A 22020-nucleotide genomic window follows, 5' to 3' on the forward strand; every position below is an offset into this window, starting at 1 on the left:
GTGGCAGTCCTAGCCCCACTTTGAGATGTCACCAGTGTGACCAGAGGAACCCATCCAAAGGCCCAGAGAGGATCTGGGGACTTCATACAAACAGCTTAACCTCTCAGGTTGGCTGAAACTCTTCAGAATAGAGGAAGAGGAGGTATCTCCTCTTCAGTGTTTCCCAAATCTGGCTATTAATCAGTCATTGAGGAGCTTTTAAAAAATACAACTTCCCAGGCCACACCCTGAAAGTTCTACCCAGTAATTTGTCAAGCATACATTTGATGAGCATATACAGCATAAAAGGTCCTATTCTAGGTCCTGCATACAAATTATTGATTCTGTGAACCCTCACAACAACTCTATGTGGTAGGTCCTCTGCTTTGACATGAAGAAATAGAGATACAGTGAGGTTCTTGCCTGAGTCCATGCATCCAGGGGATGGCAGAGCTAGGATTCAAACCCAGGCTGTCTGGCTCCATAACACATTCTTAACACTATACTGCCTCTGGGTCACTTGAGAATGTGCACCATGCCTTCTCCCCACCCATCTCCGATCTTAGTATAAAAGCATATACCAAATAACAATAAAGCTGTTATTTAAGAAAAAAAAAAGGCAAGCATATTCCAGTTGTCAGGAGTTAGGGATGGGTGGTGGGGAGCAGGGGAGTAGGTATAAAGGGGTAGCCCAAGGGAGGTCTTTTTGAAAAGATCTGTGTCTTGACTGTGGCATCAGTCACATGAACCTACACATGATGAAATGATAACACACATGGTACCAATGTCAGTTCCCTGGTTTTGATATTATACTATAGTTGTGTAAGATAATGTCCATTGGAGAACCTGGGTGATTGGTACACAAGACTGCTCTGTACTATTTTTGCCTATGAAATGTACTATTTCATTTCAAACTGAAAAGTAAAAAGCATATGCCTACTTTTGGCAACCCCCAAGTCAATGAGAGGTCTGTCTCCTTAAGATTGGCTTAAAGAGAGATCATTCTTGGAAGACAGACCTTCCACTAAGGGTAAGAAAAGCTCAATCAATGGCTTTGGGCAGAGCATGAATGCACCGGCGGTGGTGGTGGAGGCAGCTGAGCGAGGTCACCACTAACAGAGTCACGCACTTCAGTGACTACACAGAAGGGGCTGAAACCAGTTACTTATGTCTTGCAGTGAATCCCAAATGACTAGTGCCCAGCTGACTTAAGAAGCTCCAGGTTGAGCTGAATGAATGCACAGAGTCCCTACGCCATATTTAGAGACTCTGACTCAGTAGATCAAGGACAGGGTCTAGCAGTCTCTGTTTTAAATGTTCCCCAGGTGATGGGTTTGAGAATCTTAGATTAAGGAACAGCTGATAAAGCTAGATCCCCAATAACATCACAGGAGTGTCAACCACCACAGGGTTGATTTGGGTTGGGATGAACAGTCCAAGCTCTTGGTTTTCATTTGGTTGGTATGGTCAGAGACAACTATTCTCTTCATGTCATATAGAAACATCGAAAGTATATGCCCTTTTCTGCATGCTGTGTATAAACAGTGAAATATTACAATGAATTTATCAATTGCCTCTTTTCTATTTGGTCATTTACCAGGTTTCTCAGGGTAGAAAATGTATTTTATAAACAACATAATTCTGCTAAAAATGTTTTAGGATTGGAAGGCCATTAGGTACCCTGCTAAATTAAGAATGGTTTTGGTTACAAGTAGCAAAATAGTCAACCAATAGTAACATAAGCAAGCAGGGGTCTATTTGTCTCACAGGAAAAAGTCCAGAGATAGGTGCTTGCTGGAATTGGTTCTGCAGCTCAAGAGCTGGGACTGACATCTCTAGTTTTCTTGACCTTTCCTTCACAGCTCCATGCTGTCTGCGTTCAAGACTGGATGAAGGGAAGGGGCAGGACCACTGGCATTCTACTCCTGTCTCACTGGCCAGATGGTATCCCATGGCCATGACTAGCTGCAAAGGAGGCTGGGGAATGAAGTGTTTTGCTTTTATAGTCTCTATGGCAGAGGCAGGAAGGAAAAATGGGGAGGGGTTAGGTGTTGGGTGGGCCAACCTACAGCGGTCTGCACAGCTTTCAAATTAAATTTTATCAGGCACTGTTTAATTAAATACAGAAACAGCTTATCAGACGCATAATAATAAGTTGTCAGAAAATATTGTATGAAAATCAGGCATAATGATCTCCACTGTCAACAATCATACAGCGTTGTTTTGGTCTTTCATTCTCTGTTGGAACCAATTCTAGTTTTCGAAGAACTTGTGTTCCTTCGATCAATTGCCTATGTAGGAGGAAAAAATGGAAAACTTAGTAATAAATTTTCACACTTAGCTTCCATTCCTAAATTGAGTCCTATCTTGTTTAGCTGAGGCTATTTTGTATGAATTAGATTAACACCTGTCATAAATAGCTGTAGATGTGTCCACTTTGCCATGGCTCCTTCACATCTGTTCTGGGATCAGAACAGACTGAAATCTGTCATTCTCACTGCTGGCAGAATGATCTCTTAAAAATGCAAATCTAAAAAAAAATGCAAGTCTGATCTCACCTCCCTGTTAAAACACTTCAATAATTTCCCATTATTCTTGTGATAAAGACCAAAAATGTCTACCATGGCCTGCCATGGCCGGCCTCCCCACTGCCCTCCAGTGCTGTCCTATGGTGTGCTCCCCTCGTTCTCTGCCTCAGCTGGACTGGCTTCAGTACCTCAGTATCCCATGTTGCCTTCCAGCCACATCTGTCTGTTTTGCTCCTGCCGCCCACTTCCCTCAGCATCACTCCACAGGGAAGTTTCCCAGAGCCCACCTCTGCTTATGTCAAGCTCCCAGTCTTATGGGAATTATCAGGGTTAATTTGACATTTATTTGTATGATTCTTTGATTAATTTTTGATTCTCCCATGAAGACATGGTTCATGCTTTTACTTAATACTCAATGCCTAACGTAATGTAGGCACCTAATCAACATCCACTGAATACATGACTAAAAGTTCAAAGCCATGGTAGTTTGGATCTCCAGACATTCACCAGCCATGAGCTGGAATTTCCCTGAGTAGAGCTAGACTTCTGATGGTTCTCTCAATTGAAAGAGAGCAACATGGACCAGAGAGTCAACCCTAAACATAGGACTAATGCCCTTTGCCAGTGTTTGGGCGGAAACAGTGGCTGAGGGGAAGGTGAGATTTCCATTACATGAGCCTTTATAAGGACATGGCCGTGCTGACACTGATCACCCTCTAGTCATCTCTTTGTCTGCCTCTGGCAGAAACCGTGACACAGAGCCTGACACAAGGTACAGTCTGAGGATGAAGAGCAAGGGATAAATGGACAGATTGACCTCTGACTAAAGAGGATGTGAATGAAGCCTGTTCTACAAATTGGTTTCACAAATATTGAAGAAACACCTCCTGTGTGCATCTCTCCACTGTGACAGGTGTTAGGACAGAAGATGCATTTTTTTTTTTTTCACACTGTGCCAAAGAGGACAAAGAAGCAGTTTGATTTTGGTAATCAGGAAGTTTCTGACCTAAGCCCTGAACAGGATTTTGGCAGACTAGAGGGAGATAGAAAGGAACAAGATAAGCAAAAGCCCAGAGGCTCTTCTGCGAGTGAGGGTACTCTGGCTGGCTGCAGTTCAGTTGCCATGTTGAGTTTCCAAATCTCCATTTCCAGCCTTTGCCCAGTGTGAATAACCACTTCTGGTATTCCAGAGTTGCCACCTGCCTCTAGTGTAGGTATCCTAATCTGAAACACAACTTGTCCATCCTGAATTCATGACCTCTCCCATATCCTCCCTGTAGTCTCTATCTTGGTGAATGGCACCAACCATCCAATCAGTTCTAAAATCCTAGTTGTTTTTCTAGACCTTCACTGCCCAACATGGTAGCCACTGGCCACATGGGGCTATTTTAATTTAAAATTTAGTAAAATTTAGTTCCTCAATTTTACTAGTCACATTTTGAGTGCTCAATGGCCGCATGTGGCTGGTGGCTATCATACTGGACAGCACAGATTATGGTACGTTTGCATCACTGCAGAAAATTCTGTTAGATAACCACCACTCTAGACTCTTCCCATGACCTCACCACGACCATTTAAATGGTCATAAAGTCTTGTTGAATCTAACTTCCAACTACTTCTTGAATTTTCTGTTCTTCCCTTGCTTACCTGTACTGCCAGTGCCTTGTGGCCCAGGACTTCATTTATGGCACTATTATCATTGCTTCTTAACTGGCCTTTCCGCCTTCATTTTCATCCTTTGCCAATTAATTCCTCGCTTCTTCTAAAAAGATTTTTTTCAAAATAAGAACCTGGTCGCGTTGCTCCCAATTAAAAATTCTTCTGTGGCTTCCCATCCCCTTTGGGTGGGGAATCTCTGCTCAACAGAATGGCATTCATAGCCCTTTGGGACCTGGGCCTATCTCCTCTTCTCCACTCTCCTTTCTCTTCATTCTCCACTAGGTACTAAGCTCTAGCCAGATCAAATGACTTGTAGATAAGATGCTCTCCTTACTTCTTAAAGCCTTCTGCCAAAGCTCTTCGCTCTTCTTAAAATTTTATTTTACTCATTTTGATGCCAGCCTTCTCTGCCTAACTTTCTATGTGAATTTCAGTACTCATCTCACCTTCTCATGAAGCTTTCTATGACCCTTCCCCCATTTGGGCATCCCCTATAAAGAAATTAATTCCCCCCACCACTGTCCCCAACATACACCCTTTCTACTTATGCATATATGAATGGAGATTTTACAGCTTTGTATTTTGATATTCTTTCCCTGTGAAACCACTGGGGTAAGACTGTGGGTTGATACAGTCTCCTCTGAAGGCAATTCCTAGTGTTATCCATCTATCTGAAGGGGCAAGTTGATGTATCAGAAACTAGGGCTCAAAAGGAGGGGAAATTTCTCTTTCTAGACCTTGCTAATCATGTCTGGGCTTCCAAAAGGTCAGATAAACCTGGGAATGCTCTGAGATGATAGGAAGAGAAAGCATTAACACTAGAGGCAGTCCTATAGTGGGGAAGGATGGTACCCCTGAAAGAGTTACACTTTGTTGGAGTATCTACTTGCCTATTATGGTATTATCTGTCTGCTTCTGCCTAGTGTCTTTAAGGTCTTGTTTAAATATTTCAGTTCAGACTCCACTGTGATTTGGAGATTTCAGGGATTAACTGAGCTCATACTTGAGCTAGAACAATAAAAGAGGTGCAGTGGCTCCCTAAAACCAGTGTGGTGGTAACAACAAAAATGAGTGAGCAAGATTCCCCTGGAGGATGGTGAATCCCATGGAAAACAGCAATCATCAAAAGGAGATCACATCCTCCATTCCACTGCCACCCTCTAGGGATCTGCGTTCACTTTTACTGATGGAGTTGGAGGGTGTTGTTTTCTCTCTCTCTCCTGTATCCCTGGTGCACTCTTTACAGAACGGGCATAGCCCAGGTCTGACTGACTTATAGCTGTTGGTTTTCTAACACACTGGAGACTCCCTAAAGGGCAGAAATTGTGCCTCTTCACTCTTTCCCCAGGACTGAGCACCATGACTGGCACATAGTAGGTATCTAATAAAATGCTGGTTGAATGAATGAATCAGGAGGCTAACAGAAGTGAAAGCTGAAAAAATATGTGGGGCCAGACAGTAAAAGCCCTGAATGCCACTCTAGACTCTAAGCTGTATGCATCTGGGGGTGGGGGGGTGGTGAAGGAGGAGGCATTAAACCTTTTAAAGCAGTCATGTTTGTGATGATAGAGATACCTTTTGGAAAGATGTGAAGGATCACCTAACCATGTGATTAAGATGGCACGAGGATATTTAAATGATCCAGGAAATTGTGAGGGTTATTTGGATTTCAAAATAATTGAAGAATGCTCATTTTCAAAATTTGAATGCAGCTTATTAGGACCAGGGAAAATAGAAGACAACACATCCTTTTAGGTTATGCATTGATTAATATAAAATCATCTCTTTTTTGAAAGAAATCTTTGGATGAAAATATACTTTCTGCTTTTTCAATCTAGAAATATCACTTGCATTACAGTGAAGGAATAATTGTGGTTAAAATTAAAACTGCTGTGAAATTTCATGGGAAGAAGAGTCAGCAATTATTTCTATGGAGTGGCTGGAATAATCTAATACTTATTCAGAAAAGTTCTAATGCTCTGCATCATTTCAGGGAAGACCAAGTAAACTTCAATTTATATTGACTTCACTAGTAAGACATCATTAGATTGATAAAGAGTATATTCGTCATCCATTTTAGGTCCACATGCCTATAAGCAACTTGATAATATATTCTAATAATTATTACCTGAGATGTTTCCATATTTTAAATTGTTCAGTTAAAAAAGTTACTTGTAATTTGGAGTGTTCGTCTATCTCTTCAAAATGTTCATGTACAGTATTTAAATGGCTTCACCTCATTTTTGCATCTAGATATATCTACATTATTAAGCACTATGGTATTATTCATAATAAATAGGAAGATAATATCCTTGAGGCTGAAGATAGAAGGATGGGTGGATGGATGGATGGATGGATGGATGGATGGTCAGAACATTATAACAGCTGTGCCTAAATGGTTTCTGTGGTTTGTATGTTTTTAAGTAGGCTTTGCAACCAGCACAGAGCCCAAAGCGGGGCTTGAATTCACGACCTGAGATCAAGACCTGAGCAGAGATCAAGAGTCTGACACTTAACCATCTGAGCCACCCAGGTACCCCTCTGTTTTTTAAAGATAGCAAGCTTGTTATGAAATATTCATTCTAAATGTTTGTGTATATTTATATTATTTTTGCTTTAAAATTCTATCCTCAGTTACTCATAAACCATATACCAAATCTTTTGGAACCACGTTTTTACATATGTAAGTATTATAATTTTTTTGTTTAAAGTTTATTTGTTTATTTTGAGAGAGAGAATGAGCAGGGGAGGGGCAGAGAGAGAGAGAGAGAGGAGAGAAAGAATCCCAAGCAGGCTCTGTGCTATCAGTGCAGAGCCTGACACGGGGCTTGAACCCATGAACTGTGAGATCATGACCTGAGCCGAAACCAAGAGTCAGATGCTCAACTGACTGAACCACCCAGGCACCCCCATATATGAGTATTATACAGACAAACGTACAGCACACATACCCAAAAGCCACATATTTTCTGTCTAGATAGGGCGTTGGTTGTAGTGTGATGTAGAATTGTGACCCATTGCTGTGACGGCCTTTGTTGACCATTCCAAGAACTCCCCTCTTATCATGAGGAATTGAAAAGTTTTCATCTAGAAAATACAATAAATAGTAGGTCATTAAAATATTTCCAAATTGTGAATATTCTGTTTCATACTTCACTCAACTGGGCTGTTAAAAAAGATAATATAAAGTCTTATTAGAACTATTTGAACATTTCTTTACCTTTAGTTTATCATTACTGTAGCTAAAAACAAGTGTGCTAAGAAAATTAATAATGTAAAAGGAAGTACTTTAAATTAATAATGTAAAAGGAAGTACATTGCTGAGGAATAAAGGTCAGCAAATTTTCTCGTGCTGTTTTGGCAACAGGACTTCATTCAGCCTACCAGCGTGATCATTAAAAATATCCCCTTTGAGAAGGCTTTCGGATATGACCCTTCCCCTCATAGCATCTTATACAGACCTCTGTGGTAGTATTCATAACACTGTGTGATTGTTTACATGGTTTTTTCTTCTCTAGTATGTGCAGACAGGGACCTTGTCTCAATATAGCTTAACTCCTAGGGCCTCCTAGCACCTTATCTGGCATATATGTGGTCTTAAATGTTGATGATGAAAGTAATTCATGCTGATTTTTAGTCTTCAAATAAATTTTAATCTCAAACCATCTATGGACCAAGTGGAAAGTGATTTTTTTTTTTTTTTTTTTTTTTTTTTTTTTAGTGTAAGGTTAACAAGTAAAGAGAATTATATGATGGTAAATTAGGTTACCATTTTCAGGAAGTGCCATTTTTAGCATGAAATAAGATTGACCTCCAAACTCAAAATACAGAAGGAAGTAGTAGAAGAGGAATTCACTAAAAGTTTTCAGTCAATAACGTTATAAAATTCTGGGAATTATTGAGAGATATGAACACTAACTGTCAATAAGCTTTTCTGAAACTGCAGTTGCTAAGTATTTAGTTTCAAAGCTAAACCAACTAAGCAATTAAGCCATATTTATGGTAGTTACTTTTAGCTTGTTAAGTTGCAAACTGAGTAAAAACCTCTGAAATCTTATGAAATGCATATAAAGCATTTTTGTGTAAATGGTTCTATATAATTACATTAATGCTCTATATTCATTTCAGGGGAATTGAGAAATAATCCATTAATTTTACAGAAAATCGCATGGAATAGAAATCTGCCCAAAGATTCAGAGTTTTACCAAAATAGCATTTGTCATTGTTCTTAGATATTATGATAAATTTTTCTTTAATTCTGTAAGCAATAAGAAAATTTGTAGGGTTGTAACATTTTTACATTCTGTGATTATGGGCGAAATGTTAAAGCTTAATTAACTTAATTAACTTTTAAAAAGTTAATGTATAGGTATAGGCAGCCCCTGACTTACAAATTTAAAGTGTGTTCACCTCAAAAGATGTGCGAAAATTAAATAACTATGTTAACAATTGTTTTAACAGAATGTTGATGTGGAATGTAGGGACCTGAGGCTATGTTGCTTCCAAACCCCTCAGTGACAGTGCCACAACCAAGTAAAGTCCTTGGGTAGAATTTGACCTGCTCCTGCTTCTGGAAAGCATCCCACTGAGGGGAAGGGAGCCAACACCCCGCCCCCTACCCCCTTCTCTACACAGTTACTGGTGGAGGCCTTCGCCATGAATAATAAGCTGTAGTGACCCTTCCCATAGCTTGGCATGAGATGCAGCTAAGACTTGGTACCTGCTTCACAGCTCACTTGGGGAATGAGTGGCCCCCAGCCATGCTGGAGCATATTATCCACTTAAAGATGGGAGCCAGTGGCATAATAGAGTTCAAAATAAAACTCTGTCCTTAGAGAAGCTTTCCTGAGAAATGGATATCTGAATAGTATTTTTACATTAATAGGGAGAGAGATATTTTCCTACAAGTAACAATATTAAGATGAAGAATGAAAATCCCAGGTTTAATTCAACATTTGTTCATTTGACAAATATTTTTTGAAAATTTTTAAGTTTATTTATTTATTTGAGGAGAGAGAGAGAGTACAAGCAGGGAAAGGCCAGAGAAAGAGGGAGAGAGAGAATCCCAAGCAGGCTCCGCACTGACAGTGGGCTCGCACTCACAAACTGAACTCAAACCATGAGATCATGATCTGAGCAGAAATCAAGAATCGGTTGCTCAACCAGCTGAGCCACCCAGGTTCCCCTTGATAAATATTATTTGAATGCCTAGTGTATCCTGAGTGCTAAGTAGGAGCTTAATGCTTTTGATTTACATTTAAAAAAACGTAAATTTAGTCTGCTCACATTTTTTTGAGGACAGGAAAAACAAAACTACTGATCATTAAGTCAACCAAACCTTTTTTCTTTTTCCCTTCACTTTGTCTGAGTGGGTTAATTAACTGCTATAAATTATTTTAACTCTATCGGTAGCCCTGAATAGAAAAGAAAAATTTCAACAATATACAAAAAAAAAAAAAAAAATGCTTTGAGGTAGGAGGAACAAAAAACATCTTTAAAATAGGAAAATTTTTAAATTTGAGTGCAGCTAACAGCATAATTAGTAATAGTTTTATTTTTAGGTCATGTTAATTGAGGCGTGGAAGGAAGCTTAAAAGCTATGTTAGGAACTCCAAACCCTTTCATTACCTTGCCTGTGACTCAGGAGTTCTTGCCTCTGCCATTTACCATAAGATATGGAAGATATGGAATCTAGTTACTGCTCTGTGGTCAAAACTGGCATCATTTGTGATATACAACATTAAGAGTAAAATGTAACCGAAAGAGAAATCAGAAATTTATGTGCTGAAGAAAATCAGTTTCTGAATTTGTTTAAAATAAAGCTCATTCCGATGGTTATAAAGGAAGCAAATACTGTAAGTCTGGGAAAACTGCCATGCATTCTCTCTGGTAAAAATATCATCAGACAGTTTAGGACATTTCCATATAATTTGCTGAAGGCAATAATATCAAGTACAAATCTGACCTGAATCCAGCAATATCAGTTTTGTAAGCCCACTGTTCTACTTTTACCATTCTATTTAAATAATAATAGTTATTCACTAATTATTTGTTGTTATATAAAAGTACATGAAAGTGTGCTACTTAGCTGCTAGGAATTTACCCAAGGGATACAGGAGTGCTGATGCATAGGGGCACTTGTACTCCAATGTTTATAGCAGCACTCTCAACAATAGCCAAATTATGGAAGGAGCCTAAATGTCCATCAACTGATGAATGGATAAAGAAATTGTGATTTATGTACACAATGGAATACTACTTGGCAATGAGAAAGAATGAAATCTGGCCTTTTGTAGCAACATGGATGGAACTGGAGAGTGTTATGCTAAGTGAAATAAGTCATACAGAGAAAGACAGATACCATATGTTTTCACTCTCATGTGGATCCCAAGAAACTTAACAGAAGACCATGGGGTAGGGGAAGGGGAAAAAAAAAAGTTAGGGAGAGAGCCAAACCATAAGAGACTCTTAAAAACTGAGAATAAACTGAGGGTTGATTGGGGGGGGGGGGGAGGGAGGGGAAAGTGGGTGATGGGCATTGAGGAGGGCACCTGTTGGGATGAGCACTGGGTGTTGTATGGAAACCAATTTCATATTAAAAATTTTTTTTTAAAGGAAAAAAAAAAGAAAGTATGCTTAGTATGTTTTAATTATTGCTTTCATGAAGTACTTATTTATAAGCATGTTGACTGTGTGTGTGACATTAGGAATGAATAGCCAGCATTTTGAACACTTGAGTGGATAAATACAGTATATTTATAATATTACATTAGTGAAAATGAGAGAATTCCAGCTATATAGACAACATGAATGAATTTCATAGGCAGTGATGAACAAAAGAAGCAAGCCACACAAAGAATGCCTGTAGTATGATTCCATTTACATAAAATTAAAAAATAGGGAAAATTTAACTATATTGTTTAGGAATATATACATGGGTGGTAAAACTATCAAGAAAAGCAAGGAAAAAGGCTAGTGGTTACCTCTGAGGGAGGTGGAGTTATTGCTGAGGATGGACAAATGGGGTGCTTCTGGCATGCTGGCAGTTTTAATTTCTTGACAAGGGTGATAATGTGGGGGTTTGCTTTATAATAATGTTTTAATTGTACATATGCACTTTCTATATATGTGTCACAATTTAAAAAAAATAGCCCTTGGGGCGCCTGGGTGGCTCAGTCCGTTGAGCATCTGGCTTCGGCTCAGGTCATGATCTCACGGTTGGTGAGTTCGAGCCCCACATCGGGCCCTGTGCTGACAGCTCAGAGCCTGGAGCCTGCTGTGGATTCTGTGTCTCTCTCTCTGCCCCTCCCCTGCTCATGCTCTTCCCTATCTCTCCAAAGTAAATAAACATTAAAAAAAAAAAAAAAATAGCCCTTAAATGGCTACCCAGACCATACTATTTTCAGTTCTCATTTCTAATAAAAAATACTTTTGTATAACTTTTAGTTGCATTATTGAATATTGACAATACATCAGGTTCTTTGCCTTTTATTAATGTCCACTTTCATTTAAAGATAAGGAGATCTAAGAATTGGACAAATGGATCTTAACTGTTGTATCTGTGAATTAGGGCACAAGCTAATATTGTAACAAGGATAATACAGTATTTTAAAATATATACCTTTTTTCTTTTGTTTTTTTTTTGTATAAATGACATTTTATCTAGTCAGCCCAAACTACCTAGTCGCCAATCCTTGGCCAGTGGGAAGGATTAGGAATATTATACAAGGAATACAAGGAGAAAAAAAGGGGTTAATATTCAGTTTGTAACATTAAGAATAGGATTTGGGAAGACAATTTAAGAAATAGTGATTCAAAACAAAGCAAAACAGACTTTCTTCAAGTTAAAAAAATGATAAACCAATTTATAAAATAATCATCCAGTTAAATTATTATTTATTTCATTCTTTTTAAATTCACTGTGTTAACCTTAATAAAAGTGAGTTTTGTGGTTGTAGGTTTTGTGTTTTTTTTTTTTTTTTTTAGCAAGCCCTTGGTTTCGATTCTGCAGCTCGTGGTAATAGGGTTCAATGAGAGAGATGCAGAGGAAGGCCTGGCTGTCCGATGTGTAAATATCCCACAGGGCGTGAAAGAGGGAGGGAAACCCATGTTTTGCTGTTCTGAGCACAGTCCTCATCTCTCCCTCAGAGGCATCTCTCGTTTTCGTTTGATGGGTTGCTGAATTTCTAATTCTGCACCTGCAGACATACTGAGTAATGGAGGCCTCCGTAAACACACTGGGCCTCCCCAGGCACCAGAGGACAGCTAGGCCTCCATCTGGAGACTAAATCTCCCCAAAAGTCTGAGCGTAGAAGTGAGGGATAATCAACGGAGGCATGGGGTTGTCCCCGGGGGCAGGCAGGGAGTTGAGCTAAGAGATCCGTCTCCTGCTGGACAGAAGGCCCACGTTGTCTGAGCCTCTGCCTCCAAACAGGAGTCTGGGTGATCTGACAGCAGCTGTGGGGTGGAGAGAGATGGTGGATTCTCATCAGGGATTAAGGGTATCAAGAAAGCTTCCAGGAATGTCCCTTCCCCATCTGCAATGTTTTATTTTAAGACCCAACTCAAAAGCTACTCTGGGCCACCGCCCCCAACTCTCCCAGGCAGCTGTCGGTTCTCTCCCACAGCACTCCGTTCTTCCTCTGTAACAGCAATTGGCACAGTGCCTGCAGCTAATCTGTTGAAAGATCTGTGTGCACCAAACCTAAAATCCTTGAGGCCGGAAACTTGGTCGTATCATCTTTCTTTCCTAAGGCCCTGGCACCATGTAGGCCCCTAACTAGGAGTTTAATGTTTTATTAATGAGTAAGTAAATAAAAGGTGTCACTTGGATGGCTTCATTTAATAAAGCTGGCTCCACGTGAATTTAGAAGAAAAATGACTTCTTTTTCCCTTCACTTTGGTATTCCTTCAATATTATTTAAAAAAAAAAACAAAACACCTTTTCATTGTATTAAAATATGGACACAAAAAGCTATAGAAAACTAGTGTATAGTTAGAATTATTATTAGTTATTATATGGCAAACACCCATTTAATCCCCACTCAAGCCAAGAAAAAACTTTGACAGCTTCCCCCAAAGTGCCTTGAATACTTCAAAAGTAACCACTCCCCTGACTTTTACATACTTTCATACTTAATGTTTCCTTATACAGTTGGCCCTTAAACAACACTGCTTTGATCTGTGGGGATCCACTCATATGTGGATGTTTTTCAATAAATACAGTACATAACTCTAAATGTATTTTCTCTGCCTTATGATTTGCTTAACATTGTTTTTAAGTTTATTTATTTATTGGGGGGGGGGGGGTTGAGGGGCAGAGAGAGAGGGAGAGAGAGAGAATCCCAAACAGGCCCTGCACACACAGCCTGACGTGGGGCTCAAACTCACAGACTATGAGGTCATGACCCCAGCCGAGACCAAGAGTTAGACAATTAACCCACTGAGCCACCCAGATACCCCAATTTTCTTAACATTTTCTTTTCTCTACCTTTTTCATTGTAAGAATATGGTACATAATACATAAAACATACAAAATATATGTTAATCGACTATTTATGTTTTTGGTAAATCTTCAGGTCGACAGTGTTAGCAGTTAGTCAACAGCTATTAGTACTTACCAGGCAGTATGGTTTAGTCTTTACCATTTTAAAATTGTTGTTACGCCTCTTAAGTCTCCTTTAATCTTCAAGTTCTGCCTCTTTCCCCTTTACTTACTTTTATCTGTTAATGAACCTGAGCTGTTTAACCTCTAGAATTTTTCCCAGTCTGAAGTTTGCTGATTGCACGTGCAGTTCAGTATGTTTCTCTGCTTTGCATCCTTTCCTTTGGGCTCTAATACTTCTGTTGAAAATGCAAGTTTGTTTCAACTTGATTGAAAGATTAGGGAACAACTGAGCGTAATGAATCTCAGCCATGTTTATGTGCAATGTCTAGGAGAAACACCAGGGAAATGTGGAAAATGGCACCCAGCTGAACCGAGCTGCACAGGTACACACACACCTCAGACATCTCACAGGTCACCACGTATGAGCGGCATCCACCCACATCTGATGTTACAACTTGCCTCCAGTTTCAGAGGACCCTCCTCCTACCACTTCACAGTCATTCACAAGCTGCGTCTCTTCCTACGCCACTTCCAGGAACATCAGAGAGCTTTCAAGGTAGGGTGCCAAATTTATTATAGTATTTATGTGTTTCTTGACCATAAAATATATGTAACACTGTGTTACTATTTTTATCAGGCTGCTATATATTTCAGTGTGTCACTGAGGAAGGGATTTTTTTTGTACTTCATTTTTGCCATAAGTCCTATAGTTTTTATTGCATGATTTTGCATCGTGCAGAGATCTTTAAGACCATATTACATCAGAACTGGTTTTATTTCCTGCAAATTGGCAGCTGGGTCCAGAGCCTTAATCGGACTCGTGTTTTGTCCCTTTGGTGATGTGTTGTCTCCCCAGAAAGCTCATAATATCTGGTTTTCTCTGTTTTTGTGAAGTTAGTAGATACCAATGCAGCAAAAGCCTAGATCCATTATTTCACTGGGGGCAGCAAAATGGTGCTATTCTATTATTTCCTTCTCACTTATTTATTGGAATGCTTTTATAACTAGCAATTTTATCTACAATTTGGTATAGTTCATATAGGAAAGGCAAGATAAATGCTTGATTCTTTGCTCATATTTATCCATTTTTAAGATAATGAATTTGTTTCTCATCATTCCCCCAAAGATAAACTATTAGGCTTTATTTTATGATATGATATCATTATGAACTCATGGATTTAAAATATTGGTTGGGTTTCAATTATTTGCAATTATGGCTCTTTTTGAAGCTCAAATCTTTGGCCAGCAAGAGCCTCTTCAAATTGTCTCCCAAGGCCTTTGACATGACCCTAGTAAATCTTTAATAGCTTTCTTGCTATCTGATGATAGCATGACTGAACATGAGGTTCCAGGCTCATTTTGTAATTTCCTGTCCTGGAACTGGAATCTGCCATTTCTCCCAGGAGCCCTGGTTTCTTCAAGTGAGAAGTGACATTTCAAAACAACAATCTAAATGCTAGGAACGTAGAAGGCTACTAGGTTGGTCATTGTAGACCAGTTCAGTGGACAGACCTACATATGTAGATATGTACTGCATGATTTTAAACTGGTATTTCCGATACAGAATATTTTACTTATTAGCCTCTATGAATATTTCACATATTTCATTGTGTCTCCCTTCGTCCACATTGAAAATCCTAATTCTCAAGGACATACAAAATGGTGAAATTAGAGTATTCTATAATTACTTACTTTTTCCATATTACACATACAACAGTCTCAGAATAACAATATTAATAAATAATACTATCACCAGTATAATTACTGAAAATAGTTAAAGCAGTTTTTTGCATATATTCTCCCACTTTCTTCCAGCTTTAAAAAGGTACACTACAGATTCAGTCATTACGTGTCATACTCTCACCCTTTATGCCTCACTAAATTTTAGTTTCACAAGTCGCTATGATTACTGCTTGTCACCAATCCTTATGTCAAGATCTCTCTTACAATTTGTTTGTGTGAAACTCATTTTACTGTCAATTCCTCAAGATCAGGAAGGGATCGTGACAACATTATTCTCTAAAGTTTTACATCTTGAAAAGTATGTGTGCCTTTTGTAATTCAGATTGTTTGGCTAGATATAAAATCCTTAGCTCACATTTCCTTTCCTTGAACATCATGAGTATATTACTCCATTTTCTTGTGGCATAATAATATGATGTCAAAGAATATGATAACCTACTTTGCTTTCCCTTGTAAATCACTTGTTTTTTTTGCCTACCTGCCCAAAGAATTTTTACTTTCTGAACTGTCCAATGATGTTAATAAATATGTCTTAGTGTTGGTTGTTCTGGTTTAATATTACCAGGTAGCAATGTTCTCTTTCAGTAAGTAGTGTCAAGTTTTTATACATATATATTTTTTAAGTGTTTATTTATTTTTGAGAGAGAGAGAGAGAGAGCATGCAAGCCGGGAGAAGGGCAGAGAGAGTGGGGGAGACACAGAACCTAAAGCAGGCTCGAGGCTCTGAGCGGTAAGCACAGAGCCCCAGAGCTCAACACGGGGCTTGAACTCATGAACTGTGAGGTCATGACCTGAGCTGAAGTCAGATGCTTAACCAACTGAGCCGCCCAGGCACCCCTAGTTTTTATGTATATAGTTTTACTTGAGGTATAAACATAAAATCAAATGCATAAATCTTAGATGTTCACGTTGATGCATTTTGACAGTTCGTTGTGTATAGCTGTGGAACCAACACCAAAACCCAAGATAGAACATCAAACCCTTTTAAAATTCACTACAGTTTTTTCAATATTAATTCTTTTTTAACATTTTTTTTTTTCAACGTTTTTTATTTATTTTGGGGACAGAGAGAGACAGAGCATGAATGGGGGAGGGGCAGAGAGAGAGGGAGACACAGAATCGGAAACAGGCTCCAGGCTCCGAGCCATCAGCCCAGAGCCTGACGCGGGGCTCGAACTCACGGACCGTGAGATCGTGACCTGGCTGAAGTCGGACGCTTAACCGACTGCGCCACCCAGGCGCCCCTTTTTAATATTAATTCTTAATATTTGTTCTATTCCTGTGTATTTGTTTAATTCTTTTGGGATACTTATCATCTGTATGTTGGATCTCCTCTTTATAGCTTTCCTTTTTGTCACTTTCTTGTGTTTTTTCTTCATTTCTTCTTGTTAAAAAAAAATCCCTCTTTCTACTTTTTACTTCTTTTAAGACACGTTAGTCATGTTTCTTTGGCATATGGTCCTTCTAGTTTGTTTATTTCTGAAATTTTCTTTTACTGTTAATTCTTTCCTAGTTCTGTAACCTCATGTCTAAGTTTTTTTCTAAATCTTATTTATGAGTTTTTTCTGTCTTGTATCCTATTCTCAATGTCTTCTGGCTAATCCTAAAATTTTTACAGTTTTGATCTGTTTTTTGAGCATGTTTTTCCAGTGTATTTTTATTATCCGTAGTGATGTTCCTTTACTCCTTATTCTCTTTTACTTCTTCTAATAATCCTGAAATTTCTTCTACATAAAAATTGCCTATTTTTATGTAAAATTAGGATTGCTAAATGTTTAGAAGGAGGCGTGGTTTTAGAAGGGAGGTAGCTTTTCTACCTTCACAAAGCTCCCTCTTGTGTTGTTTTCATGTAGTGTTCAAAAGAATGGCAGCTTGCTCTTTGACATTTCCTGGCTCTGTCCCCGTTGTCCCTGTATCCTGCATGACTCTGATTCCATTCATGGCACCTCCTCCTCATTGTGGACCTGTCCTGGAAGAGTGCCCTTCCAGATCAGTTTCCAGAGTTCAGAGAGGTTAGGCTGCTCCAGCCTCTCAAATCTTACTAGGGACCCCTTGCACTCACCCACTGCTGGCTATTTTGGGGTTCTCCTGTTTTCACCTCTATTGGATGTCCTGCTTTCTCCCACACAGACCCTGACGCCATGCAGATTTCGTAGCTGTTGGTAGTTTGTCCTCATCTGTTTGTATTTAAGAATTCATGTGGATACATTGTCACCTAGTTTTGTTGTAAGTGTTATCCATGGGTTTTTAGTTTTTCTATCTACTTATGTGGTCTGTTTTTATGTTGGAATTTCAAAAAATTCAAAAACTATGCCATCACCATTACCATCTTCCCAGGATCCCCAGTAGCAGTCTTAATGGGATGATTATCAAAGTACCAAATTCTGGGTATGAGCATGGCAAATTACAAGCCTTAAAAATTATAAATTCCCTTTGACCATACAATACTGATTCTAGGAATTTGTCCTAATGGAATAATATAATTTAGCATGTTACCTCAAACACCATCTTATTTGGAGTTTGAACTGTCCAGTCTTGTTAGATTTGAATTATCAGCTGATACATGACTGACAGATTTAAAGATACAGACCTTCAAATGTTGGTCCATAAATTGACTCGCCATCATCTCCTTTTCCAGCTACTATATCTGAGAAATAACAATAAACAAACATCAGAATTTTGAGACTAAAATAGAGCATAGTAATGGTGGGGGTGTGCTTTAAACTATGATTCCACTTATACCAGTGACTAGAGTAAGTTAGAATATACATAACTGTTCAATACCTACACCATGAAAATATTACTATAACGCTTTCACTCATATTTTGTAAGCATTTTAACATTCGTGATCTTATTTTTTCCCCTGATAATAACTCTCTGAGGTAGGTTAAATTATAATGCAAAACCTTTGAAATGATGAAGTATCCAATTACAGTTGTGGCCACAATTTAAAAGGAAGAGTGTTCATAGAAATTCTGCTTGCTCCACGGGTTATTCCATAGTTCCATAGTCCATCTTGCTTTTAAGGAAAATGGAAAAATGAAACTGAGAGAATGGAATAGGAACAATAAGGTCTTTTTGGAACAGGAATAAAAATAGTCGCTGTGAAAATAATCAGTGTTCAAATTTTCATTCCTTGGAACCCTAGAATGATCATTCGTTTATTTAGCCAGTATTTTGGAAATGAAGTTCCTTTATAATATAATGAAGTGGGTATTTTTTAAAGTATTTGTTATGTCTCATTTTGCAGTATATGTACCATGTACATATTTTGCCTTAGTCAGCGCTCCTGCTATAAACATCCTCCATGCACAAGTTACTTTTTCTCTATTTACAACTAAAAGGGAAACAAAGCTGACTAATGCAAATATCAGACTCTTGGTGGAAATAAAGTTCTCTGAGCTCTGCATATCCAGCTCCCCCATCAGCCCCTCTTTACTTCTTCCCCTCTCTCATTCACCCTCCTTGAGTACAGTGTACAATGCGTATCTGTTGAAAGACTGTGCCATTTTAACTCAGTGTGAGTGATTTACCTGTATAAAAGCATGCTGTTTTTTTAACAATCAGATGCAACAGCAAGCATATGGAGATAATTTATTCAGTACAGGCATGCAGCATTTAAATTACATTCACAAAATGGGCTCAGAAGTTCACGGTAAGCCTGAAGTCTTCAACTTTCCTCCGTCTGATACTCCCCTCATGATTCACTCCAGAGCCCTCAGTACCTCTCAGGTATCTCTGAGAGTATCTCTGCAGTGGCTGAAGGCTAAATCCAGAAATGGAGAAGTTGAGGGTCCCCCAGCACCAATTCCTTCAGATCTTAGAGTTTGCTTCGCTCAGACAAATCTGCGTGTGGTTCCCCACCCTTACTAATCTCACTTGAACATCCTTTGCCCATTCCTCTTGCCCTTTTCTTCACATCTCCCAGGTAAATATTTTATATTGACACCACTTTAGTCAATACTTGAATTCAGCCTTATATATCTTATGTTATTTCTGTACTTCTGACAAAAAATTCAGCAATGCAGAGTAGTGATTCAAAGTAAACTTGATTTATTTTATTTTATTTTATTTTATTTTATTTTATTTTATTTTTTTAACATTTATTTATTTTGAGACAGAGAGAGACAGAGCATGAACGGGGGAGGGGCCAAAGTAAACTTTAAAATCAGGTGATAGGACTCCTGGATGGCTCAGTCAGTTTAAGCAAAGCATCTGACTCTTGATTTCAGCTCAGGTCATGATCCTGGTCGTGAGATCAAACCCCACGTTGGGCTCCATGCTGACATCGTGGAGCCTGTTTGGGATTCTCTGTCTCCCTCTCTCTCTGCCCCTCCCACTTGCTCTCTTTCTCTCTCTCTCTCTCTCTCTCTCTCTCTCTCTCAAAAAGAAAAAAGAAATAAATAAAATCAGATGATTTTGATTTAAATCTTGATGTTAGTTACCTTTTCCAAGCCTGTTTCGTCATCTGTATAGACAGGAATAATGGTAAGTGCCTCCCAGTTAATTCTGAGGACTAAACAAATACATGTTCTACTCATAGCACTTAGTGCACTGCCTGGCAGAGCATCCTGCTCATTCATCAGTGGCCATTATTTGCAGCCTTGCATGCTAATGGGGTTCATTTTCTCATTATCATCATCTTCTCCATCATTATATTTAATATGATGATGATGACTGTGATGATAAAATGTATTAAACTATATCTCAAGAGCTCCTTCAGAAGACAGTGGGCCTTATGGGAGCCACAGAGAATCTCCCCCAAAGTGGCTTCACAACTGATATCTTCTCTCACTTTGTACTTTAGAAATGAATAGAATGTATGCTTCCGGTTTATCTACTCATTTATTCATTCAGTCTTTCAACAAATATTTTTTAAGCACCTATATATAGTATACCAGGCCCCAATCTGGAACCCAGGGATAGAACAGCGAACAAAATAGATAAAATCCTCTGCCTTATGGAACTTACTTATAGTCTAGTGAAGATAAACAGACACTAAACAAATTCTCTAGGAAATATGTAGTAGTATGTCCAGTGATGAAAAGTGCTATGAAGAAAAAATAAAATACTTGATTGTAAAAATAAAAATAAGGGGCGCCTGAGTGGCTCAATTGGTTAAGCATCTGACTTGGCTCAGGTCAAGGTCTCGCGGTTTGTGGGTTAGAGCCCTATATCGGGGTCTGCACTGACAGCTCAGAGCCCTCTTTGGATCTTCTGTCACCCTTTCTCTCTGCCCCTCCCCCACTATCTCTCTCAAAAATAAATAAAGATTAAAAAAACATAAAAAGAGGCTAGGAGAGCAGCAGGGAAGGAGGTGCAGAGATCTGTGTGGATAGGACAGTGGCCATTCTAAATAGGATGGTCAGGTAAGTCCTTGCTGAGATGAAGCCTGGGCAAAAATCCGAAACAGATAGGAAATTGAAGCAAGGGGCCATCTGGAGGCATAGTTGGGTGGGCTATGTCCCAGGCAGAAGAAACAGCAGAAAACCTCAGGCACAAGTATCCTTGATGTGCTTAAGAAACAGCAAGGAGGCCAGTGTGTGGAGCAGAGCCAGGGGAGATGTCAGAGGATGGGATGAGGCTGGGGGCAGTGCAGACCATGTAGGCCCTGCTGGTCCCATCGGGCAAGCCCTAGCGTCGGGAAGCATGCTTAGGCACAGCATAAAACCACATTTAGCTTCCATATTCCAAAATTCTCCCAACAGCCCTCTGGGTATCCGATATGTGAAAGGACAACGTTTATAGAGCTTGGTACTCCTGATATACCATGTCACTGAATCCTCACCACATCCTGTGATATTATAGTTTTCCCCATTTTATGATTAAGAAACTGATTCAGAGATGCTAAGTGTCTAAGTGCCAAGTGGTACACAACTTGTATGTATCAGGTGGATTTGAATCTAGTAATCAGCATTTGTTTCCAAACGTCCTTAACATTGCTGCCTCATTATTTGAAATCATGATCTGTGCATTTTACTATTTGGAAATTGTATTTCAAATAAGTAAACAAACAAGTAACATGACCTACATTTCCCAAATCTTGCTCTGGGGCTCGGGAGCGGGAGGGGGCACCTCTAACCAAAACCCAAAAATAAAACAACAAAGAACATAGCATCTGAGAGCCCAGCACATAATAGGCAACACTAAATTAAGTTTCAGGAGACCCAGATATTAAGACCCACTTAACTATTAATAGTCTACCGTTGACTGGAAGCCTTGCTCATAATGTAAGCAGACAATTAACATATATTTTGTGTGTTATATGTGTTATATGCTGTATTCTTATAATAAAGTGAGTTAGAGGATACAAAATGTTAAGAAAATTATAGGGAAGAGAAAATATATTTATAGCACTGTGCTGTAAAAAAAATCTGTGTTTAAGTGGACCCCTACAGTTCAAACCCCTTACTGTTCAAGGGCCAACTATAAGTTGGTATAGCAGTATGATGAAAACTTAGGTAGACCCTAAAAACTGTATATGTTTATGTTTACTGACATAGG

General features: G+C 39.0%; 1 protein-coding gene and 1 long non-coding RNA gene across 8 annotated transcripts in view; one reads left to right on the top strand and one right to left on the bottom strand.

Moving 5' to 3' along the window:
• The window catches only part of LOC122220266, a 14601-nt gene extending 7967 nt beyond the window's left edge, over positions 1 to 6634 (top strand). For all 3 annotated transcript variants that reach the window (XR_006202762.1, XR_006202763.1, XR_006202764.1), the window contains exon 3: positions 6594 to 6634. This is a non-coding gene — a long non-coding RNA (uncharacterized LOC122220266). The remainder of the gene's footprint in view (positions 1 to 6593) is intronic.
• PPIL6 (peptidylprolyl isomerase like 6) overlaps positions 2071 to 22020 on the bottom strand; it is a 32126-nt gene continuing 12176 nt past the window's right edge. For 4 of the 5 annotated variants that reach the window (XM_042939550.1, XM_042939551.1, XM_042939549.1 and 1 more), the window contains 3 exons: positions 18107 to 18163; positions 7118 to 7253; positions 2071 to 2270 (listed from right to left, as the gene is read on the bottom strand). In XM_042939550.1, coding sequence (XP_042795484.1) covers positions 2159 to 2270; positions 7118 to 7253; positions 18107 to 18163 — 305 coding nt within the window. In that variant the 3' untranslated portion in view covers positions 2071 to 2158. Of the gene's footprint in view, positions 2271 to 4154; positions 4270 to 7117; positions 7254 to 18106; positions 18164 to 22020 lie in introns of all 5 variants that reach the window. The other variant, XR_006202759.1, reaches the window with a different exon arrangement.

The sequence above is a fragment of the Panthera leo genome, chromosome B2, assembly GCF_018350215.1.
Source record: "Panthera leo isolate Ple1 chromosome B2, P.leo_Ple1_pat1.1, whole genome shotgun sequence".
NCBI lineage: Eukaryota > Metazoa > Chordata > Mammalia > Carnivora > Felidae > Panthera > Panthera leo.